This window comes from Aquarana catesbeiana, linkage group LG07 (assembly GCF_042186555.1).
Source record: "Aquarana catesbeiana isolate 2022-GZ linkage group LG07, ASM4218655v1, whole genome shotgun sequence".
NCBI lineage: Eukaryota > Metazoa > Chordata > Amphibia > Anura > Ranidae > Aquarana > Aquarana catesbeiana.
Genome location: NC_133330.1, coordinates 111458059 through 111479335, shown reverse-complemented (window position 1 = coordinate 111479335; position 21277 = coordinate 111458059). Strand labels below are relative to the sequence as shown.

Below are 21277 nucleotides of genomic sequence, written 5' to 3'. Positions count from 1 at the left end.
CTTTTTCTATAAATATGAATTATTTTTCATTCATATTGTGTTCCAATCTGCCTTTTAAAGTCCGACCTATTGGTCTCTTGTTTTCCTTCTTTGTTACTTTGTAATACTGTGTTATGATTCTAAATCATATAACTATGTTTATGATGTTTATAGTGATTTTGTCAGGTAAAATAGTGTATAACCAGGGGCGTGGCCTGGAGCTACATGGCGTAGGGCATGGGTGCTCAACCTGTGGCCCTCCAGCTGTTCTGGAACTACAAGTCCCATCATGCCTCTGTCTTTGGGAATCAGGCTTGTAACTGTCGGCCTTGCAATGCCTAGTGGGATTTGTAGTTTTGCAACAGCTGGAGGGCCACAGGTTGAGCACCCATGGCGTAGGGTATGCAGACTGATAGCTCTGCTTGAGCAGTATCCTTTTTATTGATCCTGTGGATTATCCTCTTTGCTTTTTGCCTACATTCTGCCTGCTGTGGATCCCCTTCCTTCGCACAGCTATGTCTCCACCGAAGAAGATATCTGGCGCCATCGCGAAGCTTGACAGATACCGCCACAAAGGAGTTCGACTCATGGGGGTAGATGGTGCCTCTCCACTCCCGGAGACCACCAAAGGTGCTTGAGGCAATTTCTACCTGTCAAATTACACTCTCAAATTGAGGAGGGGGAAGGTCGACATCTCCCTTTTAAAGCAAGACTTTCACAAACTGCGTGAGTGGGTAACCGAAACTGAATGCCGTATCAACCACATGGAAGAAGACCTGCCCCCATTACTAGTGACCACAGAAAGGTTTCAACACCAACTAAACTCCATACTACAGAAGCAAGAGGATATGGAAAACAGGCACTGGAGATGCAACCTTTATTTCATGGGCCTGAGAGCTTAAAGGGATTGTAAACGCTCATGGTTTTTCACCGTAATGTATTCTATCCATTAAGGTGAAAAATCTCCTGTCATGTATTAGCCCCCCAGTGCCCCCCTTATACTTACCTGAACCCTGTCTTTCTCTGGCCGGGAACGAGCACACCAGCTCTAGCTGGTGTTTTGTGTCCTGATTGGATAGATTGATAGCAGTGCAGCCATTGGGTCCTGCTGCTGTCAATCAAACCTAATGATGTGGGGGCAGGGCCGAGTCCGGCTTTCTGTCTATGGATGCAAAAGCTGGACTCGGGACGGCGCCTGCAGGGTAACCCCCAAGGAGAGAGCTTCTCCTAGGTGGTTTCCTGATGCAGGGAGGAGCCAGGAGCGCCATTGAGGGACCCCAGAAGAGGAAGATCGGGGCCACTCGGGGCAAAACAAACTGCACAGTGGAGGGAAGTATGACATGTTTGTTGTTTAAAAAAGGAAACACAAGGGTTTAGTAATCCTTGAAGGCTCTGATCCACTGACTTTCCTGGAAACCCTGCTGATTAAGACATTTGGCAGTTAGGCCTTCTCCACCACGTTTGTGATGGAATGCGCTCGGCCGAAAAATTCCTAAACTACCTGGATCAAGACACCATCTTGAGACTTACCTGTGAGAAAGGTAACATCCCCTTTGGCAATGTCCAGGTGGCTGTATTCCTGGATATTTCTGCCGAGGTACAGAATAAATGGGCGCAGTTTACAAAGGCCACGCAGCAGCTCTGGATCCACCACCTGACCATGGCCCTTTCCTGGCTGAAGCAATGAGACGTGGTCAGCCCTTTACCCACCTGAGGTCTCCTTCATTTGGCTCACCTTCATTGTTTGCCCGAAGGTTACACTCAAGAACTTTTTGCATGGCTTGTCTCGCTACCAAGGCTGCAGAGCACCCTTCTTCTGAGAATTGTGAGTTGGGCATTGCCCACATGTTTCCCTTCTACCTGATCCCATTTTACCTCGGCTACCCATTCCTGTTATTGCAGCCAGGCAGAACACCCTGTCCCACACACCCTCTCTCACCATGCCCCTTGATATGTCCCCCTAATGCCTTATTATAGAACTTTGGTATTCTCAAGCATCTCACCCGCTTCTTACCCACTCTGAGACCCAACACCACACGCTCTTCAGTAGTTGGACGCCCCCAAGACTTACAGTTGCCCTGAAACTATGCCACTTTTCAAATATTGTTTTTTCCTGGTTCTTCAAGTTTTGTTTCCCTGGCCAGCCTCTGCCCTCCTAGTTGCAGTGGGCTGTAGTTTGTCTTGTTATGCTGGCCCAGTGATCATAAGGACTGCTTTTCCTTTTATTGTATATTTGACATGTCTTCAGAACTCTTTTGATTGCTTCTACAGCGTGTTTCTCCTTATGGGTCAAAGTGTTTTCCCTCATTTTATATACAGTCCATGTATGCCAGCTGCCATTTTAACCTTGGGTCATCTATTCTGCATATCGTGTATTCAGTAGCTGTATTAATACTTGGCTATGCAGATGGAGTTGTACAATATCGCTTTACTCTCCTGGTAGTATGTTCTATCATTAGCCGATCCCTGCAAGTCCGACTGCATTCTTCTTTACTCCTAGTCCTATCGTGGCCTCTCAAGTTTGTGACCTGGAACATCAGGGGGCTGCTGGCAAAGCCTAAGCGTATTGCTATACTATCCCATCTTAAGTCCCTTTGGGCGGATATATCCATATTGGTAGAAACCCATGTCACAGGTCAGCTGCAAGTGGCACTTAAAAAAAAACCCTGGGTCGGTTGGTTATATCAAGCCCCATGCACCTCCAGCTCTCGTGGTGTGGCCATACTGATTGCCAAAACTGTGCAGTTTCAGCTCCATGGCAGTTGGACTCTCAGGGCCGGTTTCTATTTTTGCACCAGTGTTTTGTAACTTATGCTTTTAGCATTCTACATGCCACCACCGTTTCAGTTTGCTGTGCTATAAGATGGTATTGCATTTATGGCTCGGCACCCTACAGTCCCTGCTACCTGGCTGGGGGATTTCAACACGGCAATAAATCCTAGCCTGGACAAACCAAGTCCCAACATCCCCACCTCCACACACAGACTTCGATTACTAGGTTTGGGAGATTCCTTTTTAGAGTTTGCCCTGACTTCATACCTGGCAACATAAACACCCAATCTCTAAAAGCTACTCCTTTTTCACCCCTTCACGCATGTTTTGCATTGATTGCATTCTCATTACGCCCCCCCTCTTGCCCAACCTAATTGATGTAGGATTTGGTGCCTGGGTGCTCTGATTACTCTCTCTATTGTGCCACTGTACGCCTGTCCGCATCTAGAGACTGAACCCCTTCTGGCTCTCCTCTTCCTGACGTGAAGAGCCTACAGAGGGAATGGGTTTTCTACTTTCATACTAACCGTGACACAGCCCCTGTTGGGATAGCGTGGGAAGCGTTTATGATGCACGTATGATATTGTCTTCTCGCATCAATGGACACAAAGCTTCATCCAACTGAGTGCTCCAGCAAGCGGACGAACACTAGAGATCCTTAGAACAGGTCTGAACGGACCGGCAAGCCGCTTGCTTACATGGCTCCCCTTGATCATAAACCCCCAGATCACTAACCCTGACTTCATGGCCAGAGGGTTTAAAACCTTCTATTCAGACCTCTATTCCTCCTCTGCTAGCTAATTCTTATGACAAACTGTCTGCATTCTTGCAAACATTGCATTCCCTATGTTAACTTCTTCTCAGGTTAGCCAACTGGAGACTCCCCCGACACACGCACTGTTTAAGGCACATGGGTTGGATGGTCTCCCCCTGGAATTTTATAGCAAATTCAGGGAGGTCCTTACCCCTAAACTACGAGAATTATATGCTCATATATTTGATTCAGCCATTTTACCAGCTACCATAATTTTAATACCTAAACCAGGAAAAGATCCCTTGCTCCTCGAGTCATATCGCCCCATATCTCTCCTGCAACTAGATGTCAAAATTCTCGCAAAGATTCTAGGATTATGCCTTAAGGTCATACTGAATCTGATTTATTCAGATCAGGTTTTCACACCATACCCAAAAAAACACGGCTTTTAACATCGGAGGACTTTTCATGAATCTCCAGTCCACTCATGATACCACTGGCTCCAGAGTAGTGGTCAGTTTAGATGCCGCTAAGGCATTCGATTCAGTGGAGTGGAGCTATTTATGGGAATGTCTTTGCAGGTTTGACTTCGGCCCGAAATTCATCGAATGGCTCCAACTCTTATACCAAGTTCCTACAGTCTAGATCCAATCAACGGTAGGGTCTCAGATCCTTTTCCCCTCTCGCAGCACCCGCCATGGCTGCCCTATATCTCCATTGCAATACGCCTTGGCTGTGGAGCCCCTTGCCATCGTCATTATAGCTCACCCGGACATTAGGGGTCTCCGCCTGGGTCAAATAACTGAAGTCATCAGCCTATATGCGGACAAAATGCTCCTGTATCTGGAGGATGCAGGTCCATCATTACTGGCCGTTTTACAGCTCATTAAAGGGGTTGTAAAGGTAAAATTTTTTTTTTTTTAAAAATAACAAACATGTTATACTTACCTTCACTGTGCAGCTCGTTCTGCACAGAGTGGCCCCGAACCTGGTCTTCTGGGGTCCCTCGGCGGCTGTTTCAGCTCCTCCCCGCAAGCATTAACCACCTTAATGCAAGCTCCCTCGCATGCTGGTTAGTGCTTGCGGGCGCGCTCCCGTGATACAGCCGGCGGCCATAGCTGCTCACTGTATCACTCGGCCCCGCCCCCAGCGCGCCGCATCATTGGATGTGATTGACAGCAGCGCGAGCCAATGGCTGCGCTGCTTCCAATCCATCCACTGTAGCCAATCAGCGGCCAGGGTGAGCGGAGGAATAGATGTCGGGAACGAGAAGCTGACTTTCGAGGCATCAGGTAAGTAAAACGGGGGGGCTGGGGGCGGCGGTATTGTCAGAAGTTTTTTCACCTTAATGCATAGAATGCATTAAGGTGAAAAAATTTTTACCTTTACAACCCCTTTAAGCAATTCAAGGAATTCTCAGGCCTACAAATTAACTGGACTAAATTCCAAATTCTTCCCCTGGATCAAGAGGATCCTACAGCTGAACAAGCTGCCCTTCCTCTAGTCAGTGCGTGTCAGATAAGGTACCTGGGCATTCAAGTGTCTAGTTCCTTGACCAGACTATATACTTTGGATTGATAGGGAAGTCATATGCCTCTCACGTGTCTTATCCAACGGTACAGTCAAATAGTTTCAAGAAGTAAAGATTGGGATTGGATTACTTAACCATATTATCTTCTGCTACTTTCAACTCTGTTATGCACTCAACACTCAATTCTGGGACTCTATCCCCAGCCTTGAACCTTTTATATTTAGTGGAGGTCAGGCCAGGACCCCAAGAAACTTACCTCTATGTTCTACAACCACTGCACTACAACAATGCAGCCCGCTGCCACCGTTCTGGCCCGCCAATTGAAATCCTGTTGGATGGGGGATGTAGGGTGTTGTGAGTGTGGTATGGAATCTTAATACATATGAGGAATTTAAATTAAGATCTCAGTGTTATTTTTTATTTTTTGTGGTTTTTTTAGTGCCTTCGACCTTACGGTAAAATTGTGAACTTTGTTCAGGTAATAACGTACCACAAAAATTTCCTGAGTTCGTTAATCTATGGGCAATTCTTACCAATGTTTAAATATCTCCCACTAAAATCAATAAGTAAATAATTTGACTTTATTCATTTACAAGTATAGATACACAATTTCATATAGAACCGGGATTTCTGATGATTAGTACTTCATACACTTCATCAAAAACATCAACACAGCACTAAAACTATTTTCTTAATACTTTACAAATAACTCAGGGGAGACCAAATGGCTATGTTAGAAAAATGTTTGCGGTAATCGCACCTTACGTTCAAAAACACAATATCTCCAGTCGCTCGCGGAAACGGTCCTAAATTCCTCCGGCCCGAAGGAATACAAATTATGTCTCGCAGAGTCAGCAAATAGATATTGTCAATTTGAAAGAAATATTAATCCAACAGAGCTACTAGATTAAATGGGGCGATAAATACGTTCCCTGGGACCACAGTGGCCTAAATTGTTGTAATACAGGCCTATACCTAAATTCACCCAAACACGGTTTCAACACACACAGCCTAGACAATTAATGTGTGAAAATGATTATTTATAAAACTACCCTACAAACTGTACATAAGGTTAAAGCATAAACTGTAAAATACAATCACTACAAATTTTGAGAGGAAAGGGTTAATTAATATCCTTATGGTCTGTATCTTACCACAGGAAAAAGAGAAGATATCCGACAGATTATAAGTATGTTCGATTAGTTCCAGTGGCAAAGTCCAGCAAGATGGGGAGTGGTCAATTATCAGCAGGCTGCTTGTTCGTCTAGGGAGTGTATCCAGCGTGTGGGTCTGCGGTCCTCTCTCTATGGCCCTCACATACTTTATACCATCTGGGACAATAAGTTCATAAACTCAGCCCAGGTGGTTTGGCTTATTCTCCATTGGTTGGAAAACTCTAATGATTTACCTGGTGAGCTCAGGTATTATCACCTTCAACCACTAGGTGTGTCTGAGGGCAGAAAAATGTTTTCTGAACTATTTGTTAAAAAAAAAGTTCTTTCATAATGGGTATCAGTGTGTATATTGGGGCAGCTGAATATACATCTATATTATTCAGGGACTCCGGCAACCGGTACAATATATAATACACTGATTCATCAATATCACACAAAATTACTGTCTATTTGGATAGCTGCATAACTCCTGCACATCCTAATGAAGACCTATTTATCTTGGAACAACACATGCTATATGGGTCTTTTCATATAGATGTAGTCACGATTTATATGTCTTTTATAACCATGATGGGTATCTTTACACAATTCTTAATTTGTTCTATATCAAAATATCATATTTCTATCTTATGACAGAGTACACATTGGGTCAGTGGATACTAAAATCATAGTTGTATCAATGACCTGGAATCTAATATAGACTTTATATTACTTATACTCACATGTATTTAGACAGGATTTAAATGTTTTCATAAAATGTTTGAAATGAACCTTGGACAGGCTCAGTGAAGATTTAGATAAGGGTTTAGCTGTACAAACAATTCCTGGAGTTTAGACAATAGGTTCCGTTAGATATCAGCATGGGTGGTGGGATTTTCAATAAACAATTGTTCTATCTATATAATCAAAATGTAACAATTCATTTGATGCAATTTTAGACACATTCATTATAGATTGTTCATATACTTGTGACTGGTGTATCATTAACCTCGCATCTCAGCTATTGTCTGGGGAAAAACTGAGTCAACATTGGGTTCTTACTAGGGAGACGATCTCACCCTTTGACACAATGGGGTTATTGACCCTAGCTTTTCCTTTAATCAAAGGCTTTGTTATCTTGATCTTAACCACTTGCCGACCGCCTAACGCAGATATACTGCGGCAGAATGGCACGGGCAGGCAAAATCACGTACCTGGTACATGATCTGCCTGACCGCGGGCGAGGGGCTCATCGCGCCCCCCCACCGGTGCCCGAGGCGGTTGGCTTCATTAGGGGAGCGATCCAGGCTGAGGGGGAGACCACTCATTCATGGCCACCCCCTCGCGATCGCTCCCAACGAATGAGAATCTTCCTCTGCTGCTGTATAGTAAACAGCGGCAGAGGAAGTGATGTCATCTCTCCTCGGCTTGGTATTTTCCTTTCCGGCGCCGAGGAGAGAAGACATCTGAGTAAGTGCACAACATACACTTACAGTAAAACACACCAGGCACACTTTACACCCCCCGATCACCCCCTAATAAACCCCCCCCCCCCCCCCCCCCGTCACAGTGACGCCAATAGCAGTTTTTTTTTTTTCTGATTACTGTATTGGTGTCAGTTTGTGACAGAAGTGGTAGAGCAGTTAGTGTTAGCCCCCTTTAGTTCTAGGGTACCCCCCTAACCCCCCCTAATAAAGTTTTAACCCCTTGATCACCCCCCGTCGCCAGTGTCACTAAGCGATTGTTTTTCTGATCGCTGTATTAGTGTCACTGGTGACGCTAGTCAGGGAGGTAAATATATAGGTTCGCCATCAGCGTTTTATAGCGTCAGGGACCCCTATATACTACCTAATAAAGGTTTTAACCCCTTGATTGCCCCCTAGTTAACCCTTTCACCAGTGATCACCGTATAACTGTTACGGGTGACGCTGGTTAGTTTATTTTTTATAGTGTCAGGGCACCCGCCGTTTATTACCTAATAAGTCAGATAGGGTCTGCGTCGCCCCAGGCAGCATCAGGTTAGTGCCAATACCGCTAACACCCACGCACGCACCATACACCTCCCTTAGTGGTAAAGTATCTGAACAGATCAATATCTGATCTGGTCAGATCTATACTAGCGTTCCCAAAAACGCAGTGTTAGCGGGATCTGCCCAGATACCTACTAGCACCTGCGGTTTGCCCCTCCACCCAGCCCAGCCCACCCAAGTGCAGTATCGATTGATCACTGTCACTTACAAAACACTAAACACATAACTGCAGCGTTCGCAGAGTCAGGCCTGATCCCTGCGATCGCTAACAGTTTTTTTGGTAGCGTTTTGGTGAACTGGCAAGCACCAGCCCCCGGCAGCGTCAGGTTAGCGCCAGTAGCGCTAACACCCACGCACGCACCGTACACCTCCCTTAGTGGTATAGTATCTGAACGGATCAATATCTGATCCGAAAAGATCTATACTAGAGTCCCCAGCAGTTTAGGGTTCCCAAAAACGCAGTGTTAGCGGGATCAGCCCAGATACCTGCTAGCACCTGCGTTTTGCCCCTCCGCCCAGCCCACCCCACCCCACCCAAGTGCAGTATCGATCGATCACTGTCACTTACAAAACACTAAACACATAACTGCAGCGTTCGCAGAGTCAGGCCTGATCCCTGTGATCGCTAACTGTTTTTTTGGTAGCGTTTTGGTGAACTGGCAAGCACCAGCGGACTAGTACACCCCGGTCGTAGTCAAACCAGCACTGCAGTAACACTTGGTGACGTGGCGAGTCTCATAAGTGCAGTTCAAGCTGGTGAGGTGGCAAGCACAAGTAGTATCCCGCTTCCACCAAGAAGAAGACAAACACAGGCCCGTCGTGCCCATAGTGCCCTTCCTGCTGCATTCGCCAATCCTAATTGGGAACCCACCACTTCTGCAGCACCTGTACTTCCCCCATTCACTGACCAACCAAATGCAGTCGGCTGCATGAGAGGCATTTTCTTTATGTCCTCCCGAGTACCCCTACCCAACAAACGCCCCCCAAAAAAGATGTTGTGTCTGCAGCAAGCGCGAATGTAGGGGTGACACCCGCTATTATTGTCCCTCCAGTCCTGACAATCCTGGTTTTTGCATTGGTGAATGTTTTGAACGCTACCATACACGAGTATTAGCGTAGGGTACAGCATTGCACAGACTAGGCACTCTTTCACAGGGTCTCCCAAGATGCCATCGCATTTTGAGAGACCCGAACCTGGAACCGGTTACAGTTATAAAAGTTACAGTTACAAAAAAAGTGTAAAAAAAAAAAAAAAAACACAAAAAAATATATAAAATAAAAAAAAAAAAAAATAGTTGTTTTATTGTTCTCTCTCTCTCTATTCTCTCTCTATTGTTCTGCTCTTTTTTTACTGTATTCTATTCTGCAATGTTTTATTGTTCTTATGTTTTATCATGTTTGCTTTTCAGGTATGCATTTTTTTATACTTTATTGTTTACTGTGTTTTATTGTTAACCATTTTTTTGTCTTCAGGTGCGCCATTCAGCTGCAGCGTGGATTTATTTATCTTGATAGCAACAGCGTTTGCTCCCACGATACATAAAGCCGTGACTCCAGTGCTGTCGGAGGTGATATATGCCGAAGCATGGGGGCAGCAGGGGCGGAGGAGCGATTTGCTCCTTACTTTTGGGGCGGATGCCCCCATGCTTCGGCATATATAAATGGTGCATGTATGCCCATCATTAGAAGTGGGTGGATGAAGGGAGGTATTCTAATGGTGGGCATACCCACCAATCTCTTTTTTTCGTTCAGCCCACAAGCTGCATGAAAAAAAAAGATTACAATATATGCCCAACAAGGACCAGCAACATACTGGTATGTTGCTGGACTTTGAGTGGTTATACCAGAATGATGCCTGCAGGTTTAGGTATCATCTTGGTATCATTCTTTTCAGCCAGCGGTCGGCTTTCATGTAAAAGCAATCCTAGCGGCTAATTAGCCTCTAGACTGCTTTTACAAGCAGTGGGAGGGAATGTCCCCTCCTCCCACCTTCTTCCATGTTTTTCTCTGGCTCTCCTGTCCCAACAGGGAACCTGAGAATGCAGCCGGTGATTCGGCCAGCTGACCATAGAGCTGATCAGAGACCAGAATGGCTCCAATCATCTCTATGGCCTAAGAAACAAGAAGCTATGAGCATTTCATGACTTAGATTTCGCCAGATGTAAACAGCGCCATTGGAAAATTTGGAAAGCATTTTATCACACCGATCTTGGTGTGGTCAGATGCTTTGAGGGCAGAGGAGAGATCTGGGTCTAATTAACCCCATTTTTTTCAAAAAAGAGTACCTGTCACTACCTATTGCTATCATAGGGGATATTTACATTCCCTGACATAACAATAAAAATGATAAAAAAAAAAAGAAAGGAGCAGTTTAAAAATAAGATAAAAAGAAAAAAAAATAATAGAAAAAAAAAAAAAGCACCCCTGTCCCCCCCTGCTCTCGCGCAAGGGCAAATGCAAGCTTTGGGCTGGCGCCAAATGTAAACAGCAATTGCACCATGCATGTGAGGTATCACCGCGAAGGTCAGATCGAGGGCAGCAATTTTAGCAGTAGACCTCCTCTGTAAATCTAAAGTGGTAAGGCTTTTAAAAATGTATGTAGTTTGTCGCCACTGCACGTTTGTGCGCAGTTTTAAAGCATGTCATGTTTGGTATCCATGTACTCGGCCTAAGATAATCTTTTTTATTTCATCAAACATTTGGGCAATATAGTGTGTTTTAGAGCATTAAAATTTTAAAAAAGTGTGTTTTTTCCCCAAAAAATGCGTTTGAAAAATCGCTGTGCAAATACTGTGTGAAAAAAAAATGAAACACCCACCATTTTAATCTGTAGGGCATTTGCTTTAAAAAATTATATAATGTTTGGGGGTTCAAAGTAATTTCTTGCAAAAAAAATTTTTTTCATGTAAACAAATAGTGTCAGAAAGGGCTTTGTCTTCAAGTGGTTAGAAGAGTGGGTGATGTGTGACATAAGCTTCTAAATGTTGTGCATAAAATGCCAGGACAGTTCAAACCCCCCCCCCCCCAAATGACCCCATTTTGGAAAGTAGTCACCCCAAGCTATTTGCTGAGAGGCATGTCGAGTCCATGGAATATTTTGTGTTGTGACACAAGTTGCGGGAAAAAGACAAATTTTTTTTTTTTTTGCACAAAGTTGTCACTAAATGATATATTGCTCAAACATGCCATGGGAATATGTGAAATTACACCCCAAAATACATTCTGTTGCTTCTCCTGAGTACAGGGATACCATATGTCTGAGACTTTTTGGGAGCCTAGCCGCATACGGGACCCCAAAAACCAAGCATCGCCTTCAGGGTTTCTAAGGGTGTAACTTTTTAATTTAACTCCTCACTGCCTATCACAGTTTCAGAGGCTATGGAATGCCTAGATGGCACAACCCCCCCCCATGACTCCATTTTGGGTAGACATCCCAAGCTATTTGCTGAGAGGTATGGTGAGTATTTTGCAGACCTCGCTTTTTGTCACAAAGTTTTGAAAAAAGAAAAAAAATAAGTTTTTCTTTTCTTTCTTCATTTTCAAAAACAAATGAGAGCTGCAAAATACTCACCATGCCTCTCGGCAAATAGCCTGGGGTGTCCACTTTCCAAAATGGGGTCATTTGGGGGGGGGGTTTGTGCCATCTTGGCATTTTATGGCCTTCGAAACTGTAATAGGTAGTGAGGAGTGAAATCAAAAATTTACGCCCTTAGAAATCCTGAAGGCGGTGATTGGTTTTCAGGGTCCCGTACGCAGAAGAAGCTGCAGAATGTATTTTGGGGTGTAATTCCACATATGCCCATGGCATGTTTGAGCAATATATGCTTCCTTTTGTTCCCACAAATAGAGCTTTCTTTTGATGTACCCAAAATTTTGTTTGGGTACAGCATTGCATGACCGTGCAATTAGCACTTAAAGCGACGCAGTGCCAAATTGTAAAAAGTGCTCTGGTCAGGAAGGGGGTAAATCCTTCCGGGGCTGAAGTGGTTAAAACACTAATTTGACCATTGTCAGCTGGTTTTGTGTAAGGTGTCACCATTGTTCAGGTTACTCTGTTTCAACATGCGTTTTGTATCTTGACTTCAGCTCTTCACTGGATAGGATCATTTAATCAGCCTTTTCTGTTGGGGGGGGGGGGGGCGCTCTCCTGGAGTGACGACTCCTCAGCTGAAGGCTACCTGAAAAATAAAATATTTTGATGCATCTCGGCCATGGCAAGGGGAAATAGAGGATGAAGAGTGGGAAGAGGTCATGCTTGCAAAACTGTATCTCCTAAACTGTCTGAACGTCTTACCCTCTTATACGTATTACACAGTGTCACAGACCTAGCCGGGACAGAGGCTTTTGGAGAGGACTGTATGCAAGCCTGTTGCCTTTTGATTATGGGCCCTGGATTTTCAATGGATTCATTCTGTTGGGACACATACTGTGAGGAGATGCTGGTGTCATCAACCTGTGTTTATGTTAATTGAATGAGCGAATGACATTGTCCTCTATACAATGTAGGAGGCGGGACGACTGCTATTGTGTTGATATAACTGTGTGAAACTCTGTGCCCACAAGTCTGGGCGAAAGGTCATGTCTCAGTCACCTAGTCTGTATAAAGGATTAGATAATTAGCTCATGTTAATTAGGTTACATTTGTATTGTTAGAGTAATCTTCTCCTGTGTATATAAGACTGTATTCTGGTTCTGAATAAAGTGAGTTCTTGGTAGCAACAAGCAAGTGTCGCCTTGTTTGTGCTCAGAGAGGTTGGGATATCTGTATACAGACTGGGAGGAAGTGGTATATGACGGAAGCACTCAAGCGGAGTGTGGGACGTTCTGTGACATTGGTGGCAAGCAGCGGGAAAGCTTCCTGAAGTCTGAGACATCCAAACCTCCAACTGGATTCAAGATCAGCATAGCAGACTTCAGTCACCCCAGCGGAGATATGGACCTGGCATCAGAATTCCCGGGGCTGCTGCGGATCATCCTTTCAACATACACCAGGACTGTGTCTGAGGATGACTACCTGGAGCTTAGGCAGCAAATTCGGGTGGAGCTCTGGATTGCAGCCCTCTGTCTCGCTGGTATAAAACAGGGCAAGTGCTTTCCAACCCAAGAGCAACGGGCCAGTGACCAACGGGCATTGCGGATGGCATTCCTGGGAGAGCAGCCCCAGGAGCAATGGGTGACTGAGTTGGACAGGTTGGTCCAGCAGGAGATAGAGCTGGACAATCGTTATCGGGCTCTGCAATGGCACGCAGAGGAGGGATATTTAGGGGAGACAACAGAATGCTCTCCGGAGGGATATGACTTTGGCGGCCCTGGATTGCTGTGGGAGAGCCTTACAGATCTTTTTATGTTTGGCGATGAAGGGGAACCTGACCTTGAGGACCTGAGAGACTATAGAGAGTCTATGCTCGGTCTTGCAGGGGTCTCAGAGCTCAAACCTGATCTGGACCATTTGCTAAGGAAGGAACAGCATCTGGAAAGGGCATACAGGAAACTGCTAGAACAAGTTCAGCAGCATGCCAGAGAATCGGCAGTGGAAAATCCGGAGATTGACGTCCCCAAACCTGAAGTGCTGACAACAGGGCAGAGCTCTGCCAACCTCTGCCCAGAAATGATAGCATCTTCTGGGTTCCATGGACAGGAGATGGTGAACCTCTATCCCCAGACATCAGTTGCAGAGACATGGGATTTGATAGACTTTTCTGCTGAGGAAGAACAACCTGATGAGCCTCCAGCAGAAGAGCTGCTATCAGGGCCAAAGTTCACTGTGTTCTGCCCAGCACCAACAGTGGCTTCAGCCTTCCTGAGAGAAGAGGTAGTCGGCCTTTCTCCCACAACACTGACAGGGACATGTGATTTTCTGCCAGCAGCATCTATGGAGTTAAAACAAACTTCTCCAGCTGAAGATCTGGTAACTGAACAGAGGGTCCAAGACCTCTGTCCCACACTTTTACCAATTCCAGAGACTGGGGATTTAATAGATGTTTCTGTAGAGGAGGAACCACCTGGCAAACCCCCAGCAGAAGTGCTGGCAACCGGACAGAGGGTCCAAGACCTCTGCCCCACACCTGCAGCAATTGTGGAGGCTCAGGCTGAGAAGATGGCAATCACTTCCCAGCAGCAGGTACAGGGGGAGAAGGGAGAGGAGGTGTGTGTTGTCCCTCCCCAACAGTTGGCCAGGGTGGAGGAAGTGGGCTTTCCTCCCCAGCAAAGATCCGTGTACCTGGGAGACAGTACCATCGACATGTCGTCCCAGCAGCCAGATGAGGGAATGGAAAAGGAAGCAGCCGGCTCACCTCCCCAATGGGAGTGGAGGAAGCCAGCCTCCTGCCCCAACAGTTAGCCGGAGCAGAGGATGCGGAGTCCCCAGCAGAAGTGCTGGCAACAGGGCAGAGTGCTACCAACCTCTGCCCAGCACCGGCAACAACTACAGAGTTCCAGGGAGGCGGGGCAGTCGGCCTCCCTCTCCAACAGTTAGCCGGAACAGATGGTGTGGGGTTTCCAGCAGAAGGGCTGGCAACAGGGCCGAGGACTGCTGGACTCTACCCTCAACTAACAGAGGATGGATTTCCTGTGAAGGTGGATGGGACTTCAGTCTCCACCTGTATACCCCAGGGATGCTGGGCAGTGGGCCCCGATCCCCAACAGCATGACAGAGTGAGCCCAGACGGGTTGACTCCGAAGTTAGTCCATAGTTCCAGTCCTCTACTGCCTGTACCCACACAGTACCCCAAACAAATTGTTCCAAACAGAGTATTACTCACCCAGCCAACCTCTGCCTCTCTCAGAGAACATATCTGCCGCTGGGGAGAGGCCTGGACTGGCTCTTCTCCCTGGAATCCTTTCTGCCGCTGGAGAGAAGACAGGGTGTCTGGGGTCTCCTCCTGTGTTAGTCTCCTGCCGAAAGGGGAGAAATGTCACAGACCTAGCCGGGACAGAGGCTGTTGGAGAGGACTGTATGCAAGCCTGTTGCCTTTTGATTATGGGCCCTGGATTTTCAATGGATTCATTCTGTTGGGACACATCCTGTGAGGAGATGCTGATGTCATCAACCTGTGTTTATGTTAATTGAATGAGCTAATGACATTGTCCTCTATACAATGTAGGAGACGGGACGACTGCTATTGTGTTGATATAACTGTGTGAAACTCGGTGCCCACAAGTCTGGGTGAAAGGTCATGTCTCAGTCACCTAGGCTGTATAAAGGATTAGATAATTAGCTCATGTTAATTAGGTTACATTTGTATTGTTAGAGTAATCTTCTCCTGTGTATATAAGACTGTATTCTGGTTCTGAATAAAGTGAGTTCTTGGTAGCAACAAGCAAGTGTCACCTTGTTTGTGCTCAGAAAGGTTGGGATATCTGTATACAGACTGGGAGGAAGTGGTATATGACGGAAGCACTCAAGCGGAGTGTGGGACGTTCCGTGACACACAGGTCTTACCTAACGCCAACCTGCCTCTCTAAGTATCAGCCGGATTACAATCCAGCATGTCCCAGGTGCAGTGACCCTAAAGGTACATTTTACCACTTGTTATGGTCCTGCCCCTCTCTTCAAGGATACTGGACACAAGTGGTCAAATTTCTACATGACCAAATGGGCTCCTGCCAACCCTCCGTCCTAAGCAATTTTTACTGGGTCTCCTGTTCACCTCCGAGGAGGATATGTCTTTGTATTTTCCTACAAGAGTTGCTGTTTATGGCCAGAATGCTGATTTCCAGAACCCGGATCAAAGATTCATCCCCAACTATGCAACAATGGATTGGGGCTATTATTGTCAGCCTCCCCTACAAAAAGGTATTCTACATTTATAGGGGTTGCCCAAATAAATACCATAAAATTTGGGACAGATGGCTGGAGAATGCCTCCACTTGCATAGATGTGGAGTGAACCATCTAGTATAGGTCAATATGCAAGAATTGTGTACTCTCCCATATACACTTCCTACTTGGGCCCTTGTATGGGTATATCTGGTCTTATTCATGTATACCGAGGCTATTTAAGTTCTCCTTTTTATTTACTATCCTCACTATTTGATGTGTCCCGGTGCTTCTAACTTGGCGCTGCAAGCAAAGTTGACTTTCAGCCTAGGTTCACATTGATGGTATTTGACATGTCAAAATCGGCGGCTATTGCCGGCAATGGCACCGCCTGAATCGGTGAGATGCCACATTTGCAGCGCCACACCGATTCCTAAAAGTAGTTTCTGTACTACTTTTGGCAACTTCAGGTGCGATTTCAAATGACATCTGTGCAGGAACCCGTACAGATGTCTCTGAAATCCCTCCCGAAGTCGAACTGACATGCGGGTATGGAATTGTGCAAGTTATGCTGAACTCGCACGATTTCAATCCCGCTGTCAGTGTGAACCTAGGCTCAATGTTTCCTGCTCTGTATGACCATGTCACTGTGTGTTTTATGTAAGGTGCTCGTTGCAATAAAGTTTGTTTTTGACTAAAAAAAAAAAAAAAAATAGTCCCTTGCGTGGATATATTGGTATGTTATGACCGTGTCATAAGGTCTTTACCTTATGACTTGCAATAGACAATCCATGGAATAAGTTTGTTATATGGATAATTTGAACATATAAATGGTTACAAAATTCCTTTGTATAACCTCCCATAGAGGTCCCTTTAATGAGAGATGTTTGTCTTTTTCAGAGTGGAGACAATGCTTGGTCACTGGATAACCAAACCTGTTTTATCTGTTGTGTACACAAGTCTACCTATACTAAAGGCATATATACTGTGCACTGGAAGTGCACTTCAATTGCAGTTATTGTAGAATGGAGGGGAAGATCTGCTGATTTCGTTCATCCAATTATGTGAAAGTAAAAATGCTGTTTTTTATTGCCTTGCACGTGGTTGAGTATTCTTTTGCAAAGGGAAGATTAATTTACTAAGCTCTGTGAAAGTGCACAGTATGTTTGCCTTTAGTAAATCAACCCCATAGTGTCTTCATACTCCACATTCTTGCAAATATTGGTTAGTTTGTTTATTATGCCAGGTGTTTTAGTATATCTAAACCATTGTTTATACCCCCAGTTCTGTAAGCAGGCTTTTTTACAAACCCCCAGCAGTTGGAGAAAAACAGAATATCTGTCTCTGTGTGAGAAACTTGCATGACTTGAGACCTGAAATTAACCTTGGATCCCTGGGGCTCATTCACTCTCAAAACATCCCATGATTCCAAAATTGAAATGATAAAACATACCTATTTCTTCATTAAGGTTCTGACAGTATTCTTGCACAATAACTTTAAAGTATGTAATAAGATAATGGGCTATTTAAATTTTTCACACAGATTTGTGTCCATGTGCAGAATGGGAAGAAGTGCCAATATATTGGGAACTGCACTTTTGCACACAGCACAGAGGAGAAAGACATCTGGACTTATATGAAAGAGAACAAAGGTTGGTGTGGTTCCTTTTTTGGTGCCGATGGCTGCATGGAAAGCAATATATTTTTCTTTAATCTATTGATGATATACATAGTTGGGTTGAAAAAAGGCACAAGTCCATCTAGGTTAACCAATAAAAAATTTAAAAAAAAAATCACACAACCCCATATACATAATCCAATACCCCACAGTTGATCCAGATGAAGGCAAAAAAAAGCAAAGCATGATCCAATTTGCTACAGCAGGCAGGGCCAGATTAAGAGCATCATGGGCCTGGTGCTGAGGATTTTGGTGGGCCTCTTTAATAATTAAAATGAAAACGCAAACACTTTCTTCAAAAAAAAATAAAACAAAAAATAAAACAAATTAAATTAAATAGAGATGGGGTAAGGGAGGCTGAGAGAGAGGGGGGCTGAAAGGGGGGGGGGGGGGGTTGAGAGAGGAGTGTAAAAGATGGGGGGGAGAGGTTGCCTCTGGGTAGCTTAAAGAGGAAGTAAAAAATTTTTTTCTCCTTCCCCTCCAAAGTAAAAACATAATGTGCTAGTATGCATCGCATACTAGCACATTATGTGACACCTGCAAACGAAGCCTGTACAGTCCCCCCTGGTGGCTGCATCCATTTTCTCTCCTCTTCCTTCCAGGGCCGCAGACTCCGGCTCTGTGACCGGCGGTGCCGCGTGACGTCACTCTCGTGCATGTGCGCAGGAGCTGCCGGTCACAGCACTCGCTACTAAAGAAAAAACAGCATGGGTGCCCATTCCTTCAGAGCACATGCACCGATGACATCATCAGCGTAGTATACTGTAAATATCTCCTAAACGGCGCACATTAAGCAGATATTTACAGTACCTAGAGGTAAGCCTTATTCTAGGCTTACCTCTAGGTACAAAGTGTAAAGGGAGGTTTACAACCTCTAAGTAGAGTAGTAATGTGGCTCTTGTAGCATGCCATGGCAAACTGTGAGTGGGTCCACAATGGGGTAAGAGTGGGAGGGGCTTAAACGGGCATAGTTAAAAAAAACAAAAGCCTTCCTGTAAAGTATGCTGAAATTGCCGTCCTGCCAGCCAGAGTCTCAGGAAATATACAAACCTCAGCACAATCATTATTTTAAAAAAGAAAAAACTGCCTTTACTTATGATTTTATGTGCACTGAAAATAGAGAGCTAACACTCCAAATTGTAATCCTTTTCTCTGTTACCTCTGGACATCCCCCTTCCTCCATCTGCTCACCTTTGCAGTACAGGCTGATGGCAGGCTTAGTGGCAGGCAGAGCATGTTTACATCCCCAATGTCGGCAGCATTCAGCGGTGGTGATGATATACCTATGAATATGCCCTGCGATTTACCTATCAATGCTGCCTGCCGCCAGTGCTGGGACAAGGCCATCCAGTACCCAAGGCAAAGATACCAAGCTGCACCCCCCCCCCCCCCTACACACACACACCATAGGGAAAGGGGAAGGGTTGGCAACTGGGTCTTGGGGTGGGGTGCATGAGGTGGAAGGTAGATGCTGTGACCTGGAGAGTGAGAGATGCATGGCACAAAGGCAGGGTAATGAAACAGGGTGGGGGAAGATGAATAGGAGTGAAGTTCTGGAAGAGGTAAAAGATGGGTAGACTGGCGGAAGCATAAGGAGGAGAGGTTTGCATTCAGAGGTGCTGTGATCTGTAAAGTAGTTGGTAGAGAGGCACAGTGACCAGCGAGAGGTAGGTGGCAGACTCTGTAACTGTGTAGAGATGGTGAGTTGGTATGGGGGGGTTCAGGTGGCAGGGATTCGCTGTGAGAAGAGGGGTTGGACTGGAATTAAAATTGGGGTTGGAGGGAGGAGTTGTGATTATGGGACCTGGTCAGTGTTGCCTCTAGCTTCCTCCAGAGGTATATTTCTTTTTCATTCATCATGGGACACAAACTCAGGCTAATATTCATTACCTGCTGGGTTATAATACTTCATCATCAGGTGAATGGACATTGGTAGACCAAAGGTCTTCAGACAGGAAGTGATCCCCTATATAACCCCTCCCATAGAGGAAGTACTTCAGTTTTTTACCAGTGTCTACAAGGTGGATGGCACGGTTTGTTTGAGCTCTCTGAGCTCCAGGTCTCTAGTCCCACAAAAGGTTCCAAAACGAATCAAGTGATTGACCAATCTAATTCATTTGACACAGGCTTTTATTCTTTGAATAAATGGTGCCCGAGCCTCGCAAAGAAGACTCAAGATCCTGCAAGGTTTTGCCTGTAATGTTGCCTCCGGGCACTGGACCCTGCGGAGTAGAAATTCTGGACACTACAGCGCTAAGGCATTTCCTACAGCGTGCTGTACAGGTCCAAGGGTGTGAACCCTAAACATGAAAAGGGTACCTAGTCCTTGAAGGTCCAAGTGACAGGAACCCGCCGTGAATGGTGAAGATTGGGCCCTTGGTTTCTAAGTGGCCCTGCGCCTGGACAGGTATGCACCTTTGCCTTTATCTGGGTGCATGAAGATTCGCGTCATACGCGAATGCAGCCACGCCCGTTCACCGGGACCATGCATGTGCATGCGCAAAACGTTCTGGCGCACAGCCAGCTAATTTAAGCTGTGTACGCCAAGCATGCAGTGCTTCCAGAAGGCAGCTGTGGGACACAGAGCTGGCTCTGAGCCAGACACTTGCAGCGGTTTCTCCTTACCCGGGTCACGTGAGTCACCAGGCGTTACTCGGCAGGCTAAAGGTGCTTAGCAAGATTGTTGCATAGGGGCTTTGTGAGCCCTATTAAAGGGTCTCCCCCCCCTTGAGGTGTTAATACTACACCCAGGTACTCCCTTTTTGTGGCTAGTAAATATCTTTAAAAAAGAGGAGCAGGACTAGCACTACAGGGAAAGGCACACCTATGTAATTCCTGATTAACCTAGTCGTATCCCTAGTGTTGTATCCCCTGAAGGACCAGAGGCTTCCAGGCAATCTGAGCCGCTGCGCCTATCTGGGATTGTGCCTAGAGTCAATGCTGCTGCTTTACCCTTTATCACTAATGATGAACTGTCCTCAGCCCTAGCCGGGTTAGCAATCCTGTGCTCCCCGGAGCCTCCTAGTCTGGAGCAGGAAAGGGTTGAGGATGGGGAAGAGCTTAAAGCTCAGGGTTCTGTGGATGGCCTGGCGGATGAGCCTGCTTCCGAGCAATCTGGACAAGAGGATATCCAGTTGGTGTTTGCCTCTCAATCACAGAGGCTTTTGATCCTGACTCTTACCGAAATGGTTCATTCTGCCTTTAAGTTGCCTCTTGCAGAGGTTACTGAGCCTCCATGGTCCTCTTTAGGATCCCTGAGGCCTATTCAGGCCACACAGGCTTTCCCCTTACACCCTCTGTTGGAACAGGCGGTGTATGCTGATTGGGAACATCCTGACAGGATTTTTGTTCCTCCTAAGAGGTTTTCCCTTTTATATCCCATGGATGAAAAGGTTTAAGAAGTGGAGCATGCCAGTCTTAGATGCAGCAGTCTCTTCCTTAAACAAGCACTTGACTTGTCCGGTAGATAAAGCACAGGGCTTGTTTTTTGCCACTTTAGCGAACTCTTTTGAGAGACTTAATTCAACTGTGCAGTTCATTTTTGTCCCTTCTCGTTTTCACATCATAGTGGCATATGTATATAGCGCTTATAAAATGTATATAATGTTTCTTACAAAAAGA

General features: G+C 45.6%; 1 protein-coding gene across 4 annotated transcripts in view; it reads left to right on the top strand.

Moving 5' to 3' along the window:
- Positions 1–21277, top strand: part of ZC3H7B (zinc finger CCCH-type containing 7B) — a 560902-nt gene that overhangs the window by 443719 nt on the left and 95906 nt on the right. For all 4 annotated transcript variants that reach the window (XM_073592637.1, XM_073592638.1, XM_073592636.1 and 1 more), the window contains one exon: positions 17522–17630. In XM_073592637.1, the coding sequence (XP_073448738.1) occupies positions 17522–17630 (109 nt within the window). The remainder of the gene's footprint in view (positions 1–17521; positions 17631–21277) is intronic.